The 19,793-nt window shown below is 43.0% G+C and overlaps 1 protein-coding gene across 2 annotated transcripts in view; it reads right to left on the bottom strand.

Moving 5' to 3' along the window:
• Positions 1–6,382: 6,382 nt before the first annotated feature.
• Positions 6,383–19,793, bottom strand: part of LOC129832484 (interleukin-1 receptor accessory protein) — a 45,598-nt gene continuing 32,187 nt past the window's right edge. The window contains exons 7-11 of one of the 2 annotated variants that reach the window (XM_055896595.1): positions 18,254–18,380; positions 17,955–18,103; positions 16,239–16,382; positions 15,922–16,065; positions 6,383–7,535 (exon numbers count right to left, since the gene is read on the bottom strand). In XM_055896595.1, the coding sequence (XP_055752570.1) occupies positions 6,730–7,535; positions 15,922–16,065; positions 16,239–16,382; positions 17,955–18,103; positions 18,254–18,380 (1,370 nt within the window). In that variant the 3' untranslated portion in view covers positions 6,383–6,729. Of the gene's footprint in view, positions 7,536–14,814; positions 15,460–15,921; positions 16,066–16,238; positions 16,383–17,954; positions 18,104–18,253; positions 18,381–19,793 lie in introns of those variants that run through there. The other variant, XM_055896594.1, reaches the window with a different exon arrangement.

Here is a 19,793-nt window from a genome sequence, read left to right as displayed (position 1 = left end):
GACAACAAAGTCAAGGTGTTGGAATGGCCATCACAAAGCCCTGACCTCAATGTTTCCCACAATAAGTTGGGTGAATTGTGGCCCATTCCTCCTGACAGAGCTGGTGTAACTGAGTCAGGTTTGTAGGCCTACTTGCTCGCACACGCTTTTTCACTTCTGCCCACAAACTTTTTGTGGAAGGCTACCTGAAACATTTGACCCAAGTTAAACAATTTAAAGGCACTGCTACCAAATACTAATTGAGTGTATGTGAACTTCTGACCCACTGGGAATGTGATGAAAGAAATAAAAGCTGAAATAAATCATTCTCTCTACTATTATTCTGACATTTCACATTCTTAAAATAAAGTGGTGATCCTAACTGACCTAAGACAGGGAATTTTTACTAGGATTAAATGTCAGGAATTGTGAAAAACTGAGTTTAAATGTATTCGGCTAAGGTGTACATAAACTTCCGACTTCGACTGTATATCACAGAAACGTCCACCAAAAGGAAATATAAGAATCAAGATCAAACCTCAAAAGACCACTAGCCCATATGAATATATGTGGCCTTAGAAATAAGGTTCATGAAATGTAATAACTTGCTGACATCAGATTGCATTCATCTATTAGCCATTTCTGACACTCACTTAGATAATTCATGTGATGATACAGCAGTAGCAATACAAGGATATAACATCTATAGAAGAGACAGAACTGCTTATGTGGGAGGTGTTGCTGTATATATTCAGAGCCATATCCCTGTAATGCTTAGAGAAGATCTTATGTCAAGTTGTCACGCCCTGACCTTGGAGATCTTTTTTATGTCTCTATTCTGGTTGGTCAGGGCGTGAGTTTGGGTGGGCATTCTATGTCTGGTGTTCTATGTTTTGTATATCTATGTGTTTGGCCTGGTCTCTGATTGAGAACCATACTTGGGTAGCCTGTTCCCACCTGTGTTTGTGGGTAGTTGTTTTCTGTTTTGTGTGTCTTCACCTTACAGAACTGTTTTGTTTCGTTCACTCTCTTTGTTTTTTTTTTGTTATTGCAGTATTCTGTTTATTTATTAAAATTAACATGGACACTCACCACGCTGCGTTTTGGTCCGATCCTTCCTATTCCTCATCCGACGAAGACGACGATCGTTACACAAGTGTTGTGGTTGCAGGTTCACTTGGCTCATCTAAAACCTTTTCTTTTGGGGTGTTGCTATAGGCCACCAAGTGCTAACAGTCAGTATCTAAATAATATGTGTGAAATGTTTGATAGTATATGTGATGTAAACAGAGAGGTCTACTTTCTTGGGGACCTGAATATTGACTGGTTTTCATCAAGCTGTCCGCTCAAGAAGAAGCTTCTTAATGTAACCAGTGCCTGTAATCTGGTTCAGGTTATTAATCAACCTACCAGGGTGTTTCTAAACACTACAGGAACAAGATCATCAACATTTTTACTAATACTTTAGAACCTTGTTCTAAATATGTATCTGTACCCATTGGATGCAGTGATCACAATATAGTGGCTATATCCAGAAAGCCAAAGTTCCAACAGCTGGGCCTAAAATAATGTTTAAGAGATCATACAAAAGATTTTGCTGTGACTCTTATGTGGATGATGTTAAAAATATTTGTTGGTCTGATGTGATTAATGAGGAGCATCCAAACGCTGCACTTGATTAATTTATGAAATTGCTTCGTCCAATTATTGATAAACATGCACCTGTTAAGAAACTGACTGGTTGAACTGTTCAGGCTCCATGGATTGATGAGGACTAAAAAAAATGGTATGATTGAATTTGGGGCAAAAGGAGTGGCTAATAAGTCTGGCTGCACATCTGACTGGCTTACTTACTGCAAATTGAGAAATGATGTGACTAAACTCAACAAAACGAAGAAGAAACTGTATTATGAAGCCAAGATCGATGATATAAAGAATGATGGAAAAACAACTTGAGTACTTTAAATTAAATTATGGGCAGAAAGACAAATTCAAGTCTGTCTTTCATCGAATCAGATGGCTTATTCATCACAAAACCATTTGATGTTGCCAATTATTTTACTGAATTGGCAAAGTGGGCAAACTTAGGCAGGACATGCCAACAACGAACAGTGAGCAATTGTATTCGTGCATTTAAAAAAAAAAATGAAATAAAAGCATTGCAGTCTGAATTTTGTAAAGTTTTCTATTTATTTATTTAACCAGGAAAGTCAGTTAAGAACAAATTCTTATTTACAATGATGGCCTATCAAAAGGCAAAAAGCCTCCTGCAGGGACAGGGGCCTGGGATTAAAAATAAAAAATAAATACAATATAAATATAGGACAAAACACACATCACAACAAGCGAGACAACTCTACATAAAGAGAGACATAAGACAATATAACAAGCAGCAACACATGACAACACAACATGGTAGCAGCACAAAACATGGTACAAACATTATTGGGCACAGACAACAGCACAAAGGGCAAGAAAATAGAGACAACAATACATCACACAAAGCAGCCACAACTGTCAGTAAGAGTGTCTGTGATTGAGTCTTTGAATGGAGAGATTGAGATAAAACTGTCCAGTTTGAGTCTTTGTTGCAGCTCGTTCCAGTCGCTATCTGCAGCGAACTTAAAAGAGGAGCGAGCCAGGGATGTGTCTACTTTGGGTACCTTTAACAGAATGTGACTGGCAGAATGGGTGTTGTATGTGGAGTATGAGGGCTGCAGTAGATTTCTCAGATAGGGGAGAGTGAGGCCTAAGATGGTTTTATAAATAAGCATCAACCAGTGGGTCTTGCGACAGGTATACAAAGATGACCAGTTTACAGAGGAGTATAGAGTGCATTGATGTGTCCTATAAGGAGCATTGGTGGCAAATCTGATGACCGAATGGTAAAGAACATCTAGCCGCTCGAGAGCACCCTTACCTGCCGATCTATGAATTATGTCTCCGTAAACTAGCATGGGTAGGATGGTCATCTGAATCAGGGTTAGTTTGGCAGCTGGGGAGAAAGAGGAGCAATTACGATAGAGGAAACCAAGTCTAGATTTAACTTTAGCCTGCAGACGAGTGTCAGAGCCGGTGTAATACGATTCGATCATAGTCTTGTATTGATGCTTTGCCTGTTTGACCCTCCCTCGGAGGGCATCGGAAGGTTCGTCGGGTTCGTCGGGTTAGAGTCCCGCTCCTTGAAAGCGGCAACTCTAACCTTTAGCTCAGTGTGGCTGTTGCCTGTAATCCATGGCTTCTGGTTGGGGTATGTACGTACGGTCACTGCGGGGACGACGTCATCAATGCACTTATTGATGAAGCCAATGACTGATGTGGTGTACTCCTCAATGCCATCGGAGGAATCCAGGAGCATATTTTAGTCTGTGCTAGCAAAACAGTCCTGTAGCTTAGCATCTGCTTCATCTGACCTCTTTTTTATAGACCGAGTCACTGGTGCTTCCTGCTTTACATTTTGCTTGTAAGCAGGAATCAGGAGGATAGAATTATGGTCAGATTTGCCAAATGGAGGGCAAGTGAGAGCTTTATATGCATCTCTGTGTGTGGAGTAAAGGTGATCCAGAGTTTTTTTTAAGTTTCGGATTTAAGTTTCCCTGCATTAAAGTCCCTGCCCACTAGGAGCACCGCCTCTGGGTGAGCGTTTTCATTTTGCTTATGGCGGAATACAGCTCATTGAGTGCGGTCTTAGTCCCAGCATCAGTCTGTGGTGGTATGTAGACAGCTCCGAAAAATATAGATGAAACAATCTACTTAGAGTTGTGGTATACAGCTTATCATGAGATACTCTACCTCGGGCGAGCAAAACCTTGAGACTTCCTTAGGTATTGTGCACCAGCTGTTATTTACAAAATAAATATTCCGCCACCCCTTGTCTAACCAGACGCAGCTGTTCTATCCTGCCGATACAGCATATAACCAGCCCATGTTGATAATGTCGTCGTTCAGCCACGACTCTGAAGCATAAGCATGACAGTTTTGAATGTTTTAATCTTCCGTGTAGGTCATCGATTTTATTTTTCAAAGATTGCACGTTTTCTACCAGAACGGAAGGCAGTGGGGGTTTATTCGAACGCCTATGAATTCTCAGAATGCAGCCCGCCCTCCGGACCCTTTTTCTCTGCCTTTTCTTCACGCAAATGACGGGAATCTGGGCCCGGATAGCAGTATGTCATTCACATCGGGCTCGTCGGACTCGTTAAAGGGGGAAAAGTTTGTGCTGTATTGGACTTGTTAATGTGTGAAAGTTAAATATTTAAAAAAAATAGATTTTGAATTTCGCGCCCTGCAATTGAGCTGGATGTTGTCATAAGTGTACCGACATAGGGCCAGCCAGCCTAACAGGTTGGTCTGGGGAGTTTCCTGGCCATGGACCCAAAATATCGATGTTTTGTTCCCCGACCCACTTAGTTATCACTTTTGCCTTATGGCAAGGTGCTCTGTCATGCTGTAAAAGGCATTGTTCGTCATCAAACTGTTCCTGGATGGTTGGGAGAAGTTGCTCTCGTAGGATGTGTTGGTACCATTCTTTATTCATGGCTGTGTTCTTAGGCAGAATTGTGAGTGAGCCCACTCCCTTGGCTGAGAAGCAACCCACACATGAATGGTCTCAGGATGCTTTACTGTTGACATGACACAGGACTGATGGTATCGCTCACCTTGTCTTCTCCGGACAAGCTTTTTCCGGATGCCCCAAACAATCGGAAAGGGGATTCATCAGAGAAAATTACTTTACCCCAGTCCTCAGCAGTCCAATCCGTGTACCTTTTGCAGAATATCAGTCTGTCCCTGATGTTTTTCCTGGAGAGAAGTGGCTTTTTTGCTGCCCTTCTTGACACCAGGCCATCCTCCAAAAGTCTTTGCCTCACTGTGCATGCAGATGCACTCACACCTTTGCTGCCATTCCTGAGCAAGCTCTGTACTGGTGGTGCCCCAATCCCGCAGCTAAATCAACTTTAGGAGACAGTCCTGGCGCTTGCTGGACTTTCTTGTGCGCTCTGAAGCCTTCTTCACAACAATTGAACTGCTCTCCTTGAAGTTCTTGATGATCCGATCAAATGGTTGATTTAGGTGCAATCTTACTGGCAGCAATATCCTTGCCTGTGAAGCCCTTTTTGTGCAAAGCAATGATGACGGCACGTTTCCTTGCCGGTAACCATAGTTGACAGAGGAAGAACAATGATTCCAAGCACCACCCTCCTTTTGAAGCTTCCAGTCTGTTATTCAAACTCAATCAGCATGACAGAGTGATCTCCAGCCTTGTCCTCGCCAACACTCACACCTTTGTTAACGAGAGAATCACTGACATGATGTCAGCTGGTCCTTTTGTGACAGGGCTGAAATGCAGTGGAAATGTTTTTGGGGGATTCAGTTCATTTGCATGGCAAAGAGGGACTTTGCAATTAATTGCAATTCATCTGACCACTCTTCATAACATTCTGGAGTATATGCAAATTTGCCATCCTAGAAACTGAGGCAGCAGACTTTGTGAAAATGTATATTTGTGTCATTCTCCAAACTTTTGGCCACGACTGTATACTTCTAAACCAATTTACTCCCACTCAATCTGAGTAGTGATTATGTAAATGTCTGCCTTGCTCATGCTCTAATTGGATCTAAGGTTGATCAAATCAATTTCCAGGTTTCTTGAAAAATGATTATATTTCTCAACGAGACTTACCTGTTTAAATAATATGTGTAGTGACTAAAGAGGTACTGTCTCCTGCACTATTCAGGTGCAAGCTTAAACTATTCCCTTCAATGTGTGTGCAATTTTCCTCAATGGAAGGAAATTAGCCCCTTCACTGAAAGCAGCCATTGAGAAAACAGACTCTCCCACCCAGCACGATATTCTGTCTCCCTCCCTTTGTCGACTCTTTTTCTGCCCTTCAGCATTGTGAATGTGTTTCATTGCACTGTACAGTATGTCGTCATTGCACTTGCCTCAATCTGTGATCCATATGGAAAAAGGGTACAGCTTTTGATAATATAACCCTCATTCAATACAACACATTAATTTCATAAGGAAATACACTATAATGACATTGCGACAAGGTTATGGTTCCTGTATAATTCATTCTATTGAGTTCTATTGAATTGCATATTCATTGAGACGGGAAATTGTTGTATGGCCCATCCGAACACAGTCTTAAAAAACTTGCATTGATAAAGTTGTATGGATTTCTGAACCAAATTTGAGTACCATTTGTCATGGGCTCAAAGGACCACCAAAGAAGCAAAATGGACACTAGATAGAGTATATTATGATAATCTAGAAACACTCAGCACAGTGCAGTTTGCTTGGACAGGTAGTATCTGTCAGTCAGTTCCAACAATCTCTAATCTTTTATGGTCCTCATTGTCCCAGAAGCCTGGTTGCCTGGTTGCTAATCACCCACCCACCCCCTTCCCCCAACAAACAGATGGGAGACAAACCAACCCAGGTCAGTGAATGGTGAACGAGTGACGTCTTCGATAGGTCAGTGAAGAACCAAATGACATACAGAACAGACAATCAATCACAAACACTGGACTTTTATATTTAATGTCAAATGTTTTTCATTACATACCCATAAAATTGACTTTCCACATTTCTCCACTTAAGAAACAAAGTTGTCTCCTCTGCTATTCCAAGCCGATGTGTCTTTGGCATTTCGCAAGTTGTAAGTCAAGTTTATTGCAGTTGCCCCTGTCTTCAGACAGTGTTCTACAATGCACAGCCATGCCTGATATTGTTGCTTTTATTGTTATCTACTGTAGGTCGCACGCACAGTTGTCAGAGATCTGTGGTTGGCTAGGGGAAGGATGTGGTTGTTCTGCTGGAGTTTCAGTACTCTTAGGGTCGAGTCCTACTTGGGTCGTTGTGCTGCTTGGATGTAGTTCTGGTTCGGTCTCTGTGCTGCTTGGTTGAAGTCTTGGTTGGGTCTCAGGTCTGTCACTGTTTGCTATGGGTTGATGTGGATGCTGGGTCTTCACAGCCGCCCTACCCAAGACGCCACGAGGCTCTCTCACACACACTCTACAGTTCTTACCGTGGCCCGCCTTCCACATCTCTCTGCTGCGCGCCTCCTGTATCCTCTGTATCCTCCACTTGCGCCCCCTGCCTCTGCCACCGCTGCTTGCTGCACTCTTGCCACCCCTCTGTCTCTGTGGCCCGGCGGCACCCTGCGGCTGACGCTGCTGGCCCAAAGAAGTGGCCAGGTCGGAGTGGGACGAGGTGCTGTCGATGAGCCTCCTCCCCAGAGCCAGCGGTCTCACAGGCAGGGCCAGGCGCAGGTGCTTCCAGAAGCGAGAGGTGGACGGCTCCGACTGGCGTCCCCTCCAGGTGATAGTGGCGGTACTGCGGCGTAGCTGCTTGGCCTCAGTGCAAGAGGCCAGTAGTCTCGGGAGGGGGCTGTAAAGGACTGTGATGATGTGGGCGTGGCTGGTAAGCTGGATGTAGAGGCCCAAGCGACACTCCAGCAGGCTGACACTCTTCTCTGTCAGGTAGGCAGGGCTCAGGACCACCAGGAGCCGGCGGCTTGACTGCATACACCTGAGGACAGCCTCTGACACATCTAGGAGAGAGAGACTCACCTTAGGAACCTACCAGGATGGCACAATGACACTATGGGCAACATTCAATAAAACCGCATTGTGATATTTAAATAAGCATGCAGATATAGCCCTTGGATCACTACAGACCTGACTGCACTTGACGAGCACAAAAACATCCTGTGGCGTACTGCATTAGCATCGAATAACCTCCGCGATATGCAACTTTTCATGGAAGTTAGGAACCAATATACACAGGCAGTTAGGAAAGCAAAGGCTAGCTTTTTCAAACAGAAATTTGCATCCTGTAGCACAAACTCCTAAAAGTTCTGGGACACTGTAATGTCCATGGAGAATAAGAGCACCTCCTCCCAGCTGCCCACTGCACTGAGGCTAGGAAACACTGTCACCACCGATAAATCCGTGATAATTGAGAATTTCAATAAGCATTTTTCTACGGCTGGCCATGCTTTCCACCTGGCTACCCGTACCCCGGTCAACAGCACTGCGCCGCCCACAGCAACTTGCCCAAGCCTCCCCCATTTCTCCTTCACCCAAATCCAGATAGCTGATGTTCTGAAAGTGCTGCAAAATCTGGACCCCTACAAATCAGCCGAGCTAGACAATCTGGACCATCTGTTTCTAAAAGTATCCCCTGAAATTGTTGCAACCCCTATTACTAGCCTGTTCAACCTCCCTTTCGTATCGTCTGAGATCCCCAAAGATTGGAAAGCTGCCGCGGTTATTACCCTCTTCAAAGGGGGAGACACTCTAGACCCAAACTGCTACAGACCTATATCTATCCTACCCTGCCTTTCTAAGGTCTTCGAAAGTCAAGTTAACTTCTCTAGGATAGGGGGCAGCATTTTCACATTTGGATTTGGATGAAAAGCATACCCAAATTCAACTCCCTTCTACTCATCCCCAGAATATAATATATGCATATTATTAGTGGATTTGGATGGAAAACACTCTGAAGTTTCTAAAACTGTTTGAATCATGTCTGTGAGTATAACAGAACTTATTTAGCAGGCAAAACCCCGAGGACAAACCATTCAGATATTTGTTGTTGTTGAGGTCACTCTCTTTTCAATGAGTTTTCATTGGGAATACAGATTTCTAATTTACCTTCTTGCAGTTACTACCGCTTCCACTGGATGTCAACAGTCTTTAGAAATTGGTTGAGGGTTTTTCCTTTGTGTAATGAAGAAGTACGGCCATTTTGAATCAGGGTCACTTGTTGTGTCCTGTTTGTTAGAGGCGCATGACCAGAAGGCTAGCTACAGTTTGTTTTAATCCTGTATTGAACACAGATCATCCCGTCTTCAATTTTATCGATTATTTATCTTAAAAAATACCTAAAGTTGTATTACAAAAGTAGTTTGAAATGTTTTGGCAAAGTTACAGGTAACTTTTGGGATATTTTGTAGTCACGTTTCACAATTTGGAACCGGTGTTTGTCTGGATCCAACGCGCCAAATAAATGGACATTTTGGATATATATCGACGGAATTAATCGAACAAAAGGATCATTTGTGATGTTTATGGGACATATTGGAGTGCCAACAACAGAAGCTCGTCAAAGGTAAGGCATGAATTATATTTTTATTTCTGTGTTTTGTGTCGCGCCTGCAGGGTTGAAATATGATTCTCTCTCTGTTTACTATGGTGCTATCCTCAGATAATAGCATTGTTTGCTTTCGCCGAAAAGCCTATTTGAATTCTGACATGTTGCCTGGATTCACAACCAGTGTAGCTTTAATTTGGTATCTTTCATGTGTGATTTAATGAAAGTTTGATTTTTATAGTAATTTATTTGAATATGGCGCTTTGTATTTTCTCAGGCTTTTGGCCAAGTGAGACAGTAGCGTCCCGCCTAAACTCCGATTTTTGGATATAAATATGAACTTTACCGAACAAAACATACATGTATTGTGTAACATGAAGTCCTATGAGTGTCATCTGATGAAGATCATCAAAGGTTAGTGATTCATTTTATCTCTTTCTGCAACTCCCCTCTTTGGCTGGAAAAATGGCTGTGTTTTTCTGTGGCTATGTACTGACCTAACATAATCGTTTGGTGTGCTTTCGCCGTAAATCCTTTTTGAAATCAGACATGTTAGCTGGATTCACAACAAGTGTAGCTTTAATTTGGTATCTTTCATGTGTGATTTCATGAAAGTTAGATTTTTATAGTAATTTATTTGAATTTGGCGCTATGCATTTTTACTGGCTTTTGGCCAAGTGGGACGTTAGCGTCCCACATATCCCAGAGAAGTTAACAAACAGATCACCGACCATTTCGAATCCCACCGTACCTTCTCCGCAATGCAATCTGGATTCCGAGCTGGTCATGGGTGCACCTCAGCCACGCTCAAGGTCCTTTCATAACCGCCATCGATAAGAGACATTACTGTGCAGCTGTATTCATCGACCTGGCCAGGGCTTTCGACTCTGTCAATCACCACATTCTTATCGGCAGACTCAACAGAGTTGGTTTCTCTAATGACTGCCTCGCCTGGTTCAACAACTACTTCTCAGACAGAGTTCAGAGTGTCAAATTGGAGGGCCTGTTGTCCGGACCTCTGCCAGTCTCTATGGGGGTGCCACAGGGTTCAATCCTCGGGCCGACTCTTTTCTCTGTATAGATCAATGTTGTCGCTCTTGCTGCTGGTGATTCTCTGATCCACCTCTACGCAGACAACACCATTCTGTATACTTCTGGCCCTTCTTTGGACACTGTGTTAACTTCTCTAGGGTAGGTGAGACGCTAACGTCCCACCAGGCCAACATCCGGTGAAACTGCAGAGAGCTAACATTTTAAATACACCATTCGTTGTATTAAACATTCTTGTAAATACATGTATCTTTCATCATTTAAAAGATGAACGTCTTATTAATCCAGCCGCTGTGTCAGATTTCAAAAAGGTTTACTGCAAAAGCAAACATGTGATTTTCTGAGGTCGGCTTCCCACACACAACTATTACTAGCATTTTCCAACCAAGCGTTAGCGTCACGAAAGTCAGAAATAACAATAAAATAAATCGCTTACCATTGAAGATCTTCCTCTGGTGGCAATGCCAAGTGTCCTAACTACACAGTGAATGTTCGTTTTGTTTGATAAAATCCATTTTTATAGCCTAACACGAAACATTTGTAAACCGGTTGCGTCGTGATTTCCGTCTCATTCAACTTTGGACGAAGCATTCGTGGTAATTACACACATTAAACAAACGTTTATCCAGTCATGGTTGGTTTCATTGCAATCCTCTGGTTGTTACAACCATACATGATGGCTCTTTTCCCGGGACGTATTGACCGAAACAAACCAATTTGAAGACACCAATCAATGACCTCATTGCGCACCAATGGTAGGACCGGTCTATCGTTGATTGACTGTATTTTGGCCCAATGACCACTGATCATCTTGAAATCTAGCTTGGACGATAGCCAATGAGCTGAGGTAAACGGCAATATGTAATGGTTATACGTTTGAAGACCAGCCTTTGTCGTAAACTCTGGCGTAAAAGAGGTTCATTCGCCATTGCAAATTCTACTTGACGGAGCCACGAGTGTAACACATAGCAGTACATATTCAATAGCATTTTCAACAAGTTTATATATTTAAATTATGGCGAATAAATCAGGAAAAGCTAAAACAAAGTCTAGGTATACAGATTTAACCCAAATTATAGAGGAAATTGATAGAGACAGCCCCCCATCTCACAGCTAGCCTTCAGGGAGCTGCTCATCCAGGAGCTTGCTAGCTACAGCAAGTCCACTGCAGTACCTTCTGCTCCAACCAGGGGTGTTCACCTGCCCAGATTCATCTCTGCAGGCATGAATGTGCCTCAGGGCAAAAAGGGCACAGTAGGGAGACGTCGTTGTGCGCTTTGTCACAGGAAATGCCCCATCACCTGCACCACCTGTTCAGTAAGCCTCTGCTTTACAGCAGAAAGAGACTGCTATGGGCCATGGCACTAGCCGCACAATATTGTGTAGAGGACTGAGGGTCTTCACAATATTGTAAATAGAAAATGTGTAAATAGTTACCCTTGTTATTTGTTTGTTTATTATTATTTATTTAAATTATTTTTTTCACATATATATATATTTATTTTTTGGGGGTGTGTTAGAATAGCATTTATGTATTTTGTATATAGTTCTTTCCTTCAAAATGTATCACTGTACCAATTTGGCCACTTGGGTACATTTGTGTGGGACACCTGGGTGACTTCATGCTCAATGTCATGTAGCTCGCTCATTTTTGAAGTTATCTGTCTAAAACTTTGCTCAGCTATTGTTGCCATCTCATGTTCTTCATTCAAATCATCCACAGCATCCTATCTGTATGTTTGGCTGTTCTTGGTCATTTGAAAGATGATGCAGCAACAATAAAAGATCTATTGTGTTATATTCTCTTATATTCAATTCACATTTCCACAAAATTCAGACTGTTTCCTTTCAAATGATACCAAGAATATGCATATCCTTGCTTCTGAGCCTGAGCTACAGGCAGTTAGATTAGGGTATGTCTTTAGGTGGAAATTGAGAAGAAGGGGGGATACCCCAAAGAAGTTAACTAACTTCTTTGGACACTGTGTTACCTAACCTCCAGACGAGCTTCAATGCCATACAACTCTCCTTCCGTGGCCTCCAACTGCTCTTAAATGCAAGCAAAACTATATGCATGCGATTCAAACGATCGCTACCCACACCTGCCCGCCCATCCAGCATCACTACTCTGGACGGTTCTGACTTAGAATATGTGGACAACTATAAATACCTAGGTTTCTGGTTAGACTGTAAACTAGAATTGGCTTCCTATTTCGCAACAAAGTATCCTTCACTCATGCTGCCAAACAAACCCTCGTAAAACTGGCTATCCTACCGATCCTTGACTTCGGTGTCATTTACAATATAGCCTCCAACAATCTACTCAGCAAATTGGATGCTGTCTATCGCAGTGCCATCCGTTTTGTCACCAAAACCCCATATACTACCCACGACTGCGACTTGTACGCTCTCGTTTGCTGGCCCTCGCTTCATATTCGTCGCCAAACCCACTGGCTCCAGGTCATCTATAAGTCTTTGCTAGGTAAAGCCCTGCCTTATCTCAGCTAACTGGTCACCATAGCAGCACCCACCCGTAGCACGCGCTCCAGCAGGTATATTTCACTGGTCGCCCCCAAAGCCAATTCTTCCTTCGGCCGCCTTTCCTTCCAGTTCTCTGCTGCCAATGACTGGAATGAACTGCAAAAATCACTTAAGCTGGAGACTCATATGTCCCTCATTAGCTTTAAGCACCAGCTGTCAGAGCAGCTCACAGATCGCTGCACCTGTACATAGCTCATCTGTAAATAGCCCATCCACCTACCTCATCCCCATACTGTTATTTATTTTGCTCCTTTGCACCCCACTATCTCTACTTGCACACTCATCTTCTGCACATCTATCACTCCAGTGTTTAATTGCTATACTGCTATACTGTTTAATTGCTATACGACCTCCCGGGTGGCGCACTGGTCTAGGGCACTGCATCGCAGTGCTAGCTGCGCCACCAGAGTCTCTGGGTTCGCGCCCAGGCTCTGTCGCAGCCGGCCGCAACCGGGAGGTCCGTGGGGTGACGCACAATTGGCATAGCGTCGTCCGGGTTAGGGAGGGTTTGGCCGGTAGGGATATCCTTGTCTCAGTATGTAAAATGTAATAAAATGTATGTAATAAAAAATAAAAATAAATGTATGCACTCTACTGTAAGTCGCTCTGGATAAGAGTGTCTGCTAAATGACTCAAATGTAATTATTTCGCCACTATGACCTATTTATTGCCTTACCTCCCTTGACTGTGTTTGTTGTTTGTTTACTCCATGTGTAACTCTGTTTTTGTTTGTGTCACACTGCTTTGCTTTATCTTGGCCAGTTCGCAGTTGTAAATGAGAAAAATGTTTTAAAAAATATGAATAAATTGCGATGACACAACAGTGGTAGGCCTGATCACCGACAACGACGAGACAGCTTATAGGGAGGAGGTCAGAGACCTGGCCGTGTGGTGCCAGGACAACAACCTCTCCCTCAATGTGATCAAGACAAAGGAGATGATTGTAGACTACAGGAAAAGGAGGACCGAACATGCCCCCCATTCTCATCAACGGGGCTGTAGTGGAGCAGGTTGAGAGCTTCAAGTTCCTTGGTGTCCACATCACCAACAAACTAACATGGTCCAAGCACACCAAGACAGTCGTGAAGAGGGCATAACAAAAACCTATTCCCCCTCAGGAGACTGAAAAGATTTGGCATGGGTCCTCAGAGGCTCAAAAGGTTCTACAGCTGCACCATCGAGAGCATCCTGACTGGTTGCATCACTGCCTGGTATGGCAACTGCTCGGCCTCCAACTGCAAGGCACTACAGAGGATAGTGCGTACGGCCCAGTACATCACTTCCTGCCATCCAGGACCTCTATACCAGGCAGTGTCAGGGGAAGGCCCTAAAAATTGTCAAAGACTCCAGCCACCCTAGTCATAGACCGTTCTCTCTGCTACCGCACGGCAAGTCTAAGTCCAAGAGGCTTCTAAACAACTTCTACCCCTAAGCAATAAGACTCCTGAACATCTAATCAAATGGCTACCCAGACTATTTGCATTGCCTCCCCCCTTTTACACCACTGCTCTCTGTTATTATCTATGCATAGTCACTTTAATAACTCTACCATTCATATACTTATTACCACAAATACCTCGACTTGCCGGTGCCCACGCACATTGACTCTGTACTGGTACTGCTGCTCTTTAACTACTTACTACTTGTTACTTTTATTTCTTATTCTTATTTGTATTTTTTAAACTGCATTGTTGGTTAGGGGCTTGTATGTAAGCATTTCACTGTAAGGTCTACACCAGTTGTGTTCTGCTCATGTGACAAATAAAATTTGATTTGATATTCTGCAAAGCTAGATTTTTTCCAACAGTCAAATAAAATGACAATAGTTTTGATGTACTTTAAAAGGAACGTAGTGTGAAAACTTACTAATCACTAACAAGTGGACTCCCCTCCAAACTGTGCACATTAATCACACTGATTAAAGACACTAATTAGACATTGGTATGGCATGTTCGCCTGAATATCAGCCTGTATATTTTCCATTATCAAAAACAATGACAAATGCACATACTCATAGCTATCATATCACCTTCCAGAAATATATATTCAACCAGCAACTCCAAACACAGTCATGTGAAAGATTATGCATAATATGACAAACATTAATGAAAATGTAATGAAATTAAATGACATGGATATTGAGATATGAAAAAAATGCATTTATTCAGATAAATATTTACATATGAAAGTATACAAAATGAGACAATGCGAGACCCTTTCAAAAGAGCATTTAACAGAATACAAAACAAATGGATGAATGGTTTCTCACTCACAAAAAGGAAACAAAACGACAGTGTAATAATGGAACAATGGTGTGTGTGTGTGGTCGGGCGGGCGTGCGTATGTCACATATATGCTATGCCATTCTGTATTCTAAGTGCGAGTTGCGTCTCCACTATGTTATTATGCTCGCTATGTGTCTATAACTATATTCTTCAGTGGTATAACGTTACTATCTTGGCTCTGTAGCTTGTCTTTAATCCTTCTGACAGGTAGCTCCACCCGGAGTCGCTTCCAGAACCTAGAGGACAGATCGCTGGATTTGTCCCCTTGCCATCGGACCAACACCAGGGCTACTCTCGCTCGCCTCAGCTCGCGCACCCAGCCGTCCCGCCTCAAGGGCTTATACTGGACCAGGATGACCCGCAGATGTCCACCCCACGCCATGCTGTCTAGCCCTGCCTTGAGCTCCAGCAGGGCCTGGGTCCCCTGGAGGCCGTATCCTGGGCTGAGCACCACCAGGACGCGGCGACTGCGGCCCACAAAGGTCAGCGTCTCGTCAGTGATGGCTGGGAAGGGGATCACACCATTCTCACTCAGTAACACAGCGCTTCTGAGGGGGTCGGCCTGAGCAATGGCGCTATGCAGATTCACTCATCTTGATCACATAACGAGGAGTCAGTCGGGATGCAAGATGATTTGTAGATCAGTGATTCAGCACAGCGCCTTCATTCAGGCCAATCCTCCGAATCCTCTAATGGTAATAGCATGTGTCATTGTTAGGGCCAGGGGAGGTTTGCTGACCATGTGACATGACCAGGGAAAACACCAGGCCCTGGTTGTAGGCTATTAGAGAGTTTTTCCTGGTCAGGTTGTGGTCAGGAAAAATCACCGGTCTGTAATCATCTCCCTCACAATTCCTACCCACTGGTTCATTCTTACACACTGTTCCCCTTTCTCTCATACACTCCTCATACCGCTGTTGTACTCTTCCATACTGATATCAGTGCCTGAAGATAGACCATACTCACTCCCTCCAGGAAGGCTGTCCCTGTCGAAGATGCAGACGGTATAGCCCAGCTCATTCTCCAGGACCCTGCGGAGTGTGAAGAGCACAAATTGCTCCTCCTCGCTATTCCTCGCGTACGAGATGTAGATGTCATACTCCTTGTCGTCTGAATGAGGGAGAAGGCAGAAACATAGTAAGAAGAAGAAAAAAAAATATTTCAGAGATGTCATTATTAGGGTCAGGAGCTACACTTTCTTGGCCAGGTCAAGTGGTCAGGAAAAACGAATGGCCCTAGCCGGTTCTTCTTAGCAAGGTCTGTCTGTACAGTCGGTGTCCCACCTGTACAGCGTTCGTCGGTTCCAAACCAGGAGCGATAGAGCAGCAGCAGCTCCAGCCAGAAGATGTGGTAGACCACGAACAGCACCAGCATCAGGAACAGAGTCACGCCCAGGCCACAGCCCAGCTCCACGGATGGCAGGTACACTGAAAATTCATTAGAGAATTGGGTGCCTCGGGCTGGCCTAGTTGGTAACACCCTCACCTGCAGCTTATACTGTACCACTGTTCAAGGCGACATCTTCACAGTGCAAAAGAATTGTGCAAAGTGCGAAAAATAGCATAAACCTAATTGTTTATTTAACCTACTCTATATTTAGGCAGGTGATTCCCATTGAGGCCAATGTCGCAGTATGATTTAACAAGAATTTTGTAAACCGAGCAATACATCTATAGTTTCCTCTTTTTATAAAGCACATTGTTGAAGAAAAAGTTGAAAATGTAATCACGCTGATCACAACGAGGTTTATTGTAATTTTAGCACTTTGCACAATTATTTTGCACTACGAAAATGTTGCCCTCAGTCCTGTGGTAGCCTTAAATCAAATCCAAACCCTCCGACCTGTATGTCTCATCCTGCTCTCCCTCACTGTTATGCCTGCTTATCCCCCCCCCCAAAAAAAAATCATAAAAAATGGGAAAGGCCTGTGTGATAGAGCCAGCTCTTCTAGGCTACAGGATTGGTGTGACCTGCACTCACTGGAAAAACTATTGATAATGACAATATACTGTACTTTGTTTGTTAATTCTTTAGAGCCTAAGATGTTGGGGAAAGGGGGGGGGGGGGGTGCTATGCTGACATATGGAATTGTTTTAAGATGGTCATACTAAGGATCATTTAGCTTGTTTGTTTTAATTCAATTTTTATTTTTACACATATTTAATATTTAACGAGGAGGCTGGTCGCACCCCCCATGCAGGTGAAATGGAGTGAGAGCCCCCTGTACAAAAAGTACAGGAGCATTTATATAGTCAAACTACCCCATGCAAGTATCTGCAAAACACGTGACCCTATGTATGTGTATGTGTGTGTGAGAGGAGACAACTGGATGAAAAGGTTGCCTCAGTCTGTTACAACTGAGTGAGAACAATAGGGGTCAGAATGACAGGAAGTCACTCCAGACATACTTCCTCTAACAATAGCTCAACGGTTACCCCAATTTGGGCAAGCAAGTGCCTTTGACTTTCGGCCCAGATTATGGATGGTCGTACTGGTCACACACAAAACATGAATCTTTCGCCCCGAAACGGGCTCCAAACAGAACAATAGCTATATCATTGGTGTGCAGGATATAACATTTAACTCTGTCTCCAGTTAACTTAAGAGGAGCCAGTCAGTTTCTGTCAAGTCTTGGCTGAGTGCCCAGACATCACGGGTTCATTCTACACACACAGAACAGTTAGAACAGGCCTCTAAGGCGCGCACACACACTTTTCTATCTATATGACTTAGTTTCTTTTAACAAACTCAAGCCCAATGCCTAGGCTTAAAAACAGATATTTTAGTACAAAAGCATTAGTAACGTTTAACAGAAAACGTCCTCACGGACCACACAACAGTCCACAAGATCAACCGCGGAGCACTAGCGACACACCCCTTTCCCCATCGTGACTAATACGATATCACATTATCCAGCACATTTCCACACAAATGATCAACAAATGTCATATTGTAAATGTCACATGCTATGCTCTTTGGTGTTTTAAATCATTCCTCACCCTCCTCTTCGAGCACTGCCCTGCGGGTCGCTACACCTTGGCCGTTGCGTCCGGAGCAGTTGTATTCTCTGGTCAGGTCCTCTGAGCTGAAGTCCTGGATGCGGAGCACATTCTCAACTGTCCAGTCCTCAAAATAATTCAACACCACCCTGTAGGAGAGAGAGATGAGGGGAGGGAAGGGATAAATTGGACAGAGGTAACAGAAGAATGAGAGGAGAGGATAGATAGAAACAAACAAAAATAACTGTCTAAAAGAATAGAAATGAGAAGATAAAGTAACAGAAGAGGATGAGACTTACCTAGAAGTGAATGAGATGCGGGGATCAGCTAGCTGATCTACAGTCTTCCCATCGATGGTCCACCAGGTCTCCCTGGGTCCTTCCAGGTAGGGCAATGACACCCTGCATGTGAGATTCACCTCTGACCCTGCAACAGTCACCACGGCAATCAATTCTGCTGCATTACCATGGGAACTGTCTACTGTGCTACCATGACAATATCACCCAATCTCATCAACTCACAAAAAAATCCAAGTAACATTCTGTGAAATGGTATTGATTGTACTCGATTGCCAGTAATCAAATAAATGTGGAACTGTCAGTTTGGTCTGCCCCCTGTGATGGGAAATATTATTATTGGCACAATCAAAGAACAGCTAAACGGGTACAACACTCTACACTAATTGGTGCAACACTGGGAAATATGTTAAATGAGGCCCAGAAGTCACAAGACCATTTATTTTATTTTATTTATTTAACCTTTATTTAACCAGGAAGGGCTCATTGAGATTTAAAATCTCTTTTTCAAGAGCGTCCTGGCCAAGATAGGCAGCACAAAGTCATTACAAAAATTACAGACAGACAACATGAAAAACTACAAGTAATCTAGTAAAAACCATTGAATTCACAAGAGTATAACAATATCAAAAACAGCAAATTAAAAACATTGACAGGTCAGGGAATCAGCCTCAAAATCCTTCATCAGTGATTTAAAAAACACCAATCGGGACAGGTTCTTCCAGTTTAAAATGATTTTGTAAGGTGTTCCAAGACGATGGCGCAGAGTACATAAAAGACCTTTTACCAAATTCAGTTCGGACATTTGGAACAGTTAGCAGGATAAAGTCTAGCAAACGAAGAGAGTAACCACCACATTTCTGAACAATAAAAATGCCCAAATAAAAAGGTAGTAAACCCAAAATGGCTTTGTAAGTAAAAGTATACCAGTGACTGAGCCTACGAGTGACTAGAGAAGGCCAGCCAACCCTGGTATACAAAGTGCAGTGGTGCGTAAGGGTTTTGCAGTTTAAAATAAATCTCAAAGTACCATGGTAAAGGGTGTCAATTGATTTCAAACACTGAGGGGAAGCATTCATATATAAAATATCCCCATAGTCTAGTAAAGGAATAAATGTAGCTGATACTAGCCTCCTTCTGGCTTCAAAAGAAAAACAGGCCTTATTCCTAAAATAAAAACCCAATATCAGCCTAATTTTTTTTGTAAGTTGTTGAATATGCAATTTAAAAGAGAGGCCGTCATCAATTAGAATTCCAAGATATTTATGAGGTTACAACCTCAATCTCCTTGCCCTGACAGGTAGTAACAGGTGAAAGGTTCAGAGGTCTATTTCTTGCATTAGAAAACACCATTAGTTTAGTTTTGTCAGTATTGAGGATAAGCTTCAATTGACACAAGGTATGTTGAACAGTATAAAAAGCATGCACCCACAATTGGTCAATAGGTTGGAAATGTACTGTATTCTATGTGGTGATAGTATTCTAACATGTGAAATACAGATATTCTTTCCTCACATATGACAATTTTCACACAATGAAGTGT

This window comes from Salvelinus fontinalis, chromosome 33 (assembly GCF_029448725.1).
Source record: "Salvelinus fontinalis isolate EN_2023a chromosome 33, ASM2944872v1, whole genome shotgun sequence".
Taxonomy (NCBI): Eukaryota; Metazoa; Chordata; class Actinopteri; order Salmoniformes; family Salmonidae; genus Salvelinus; species Salvelinus fontinalis.
This window is presented reverse-complemented; position numbering and strand designations above follow the sequence as displayed.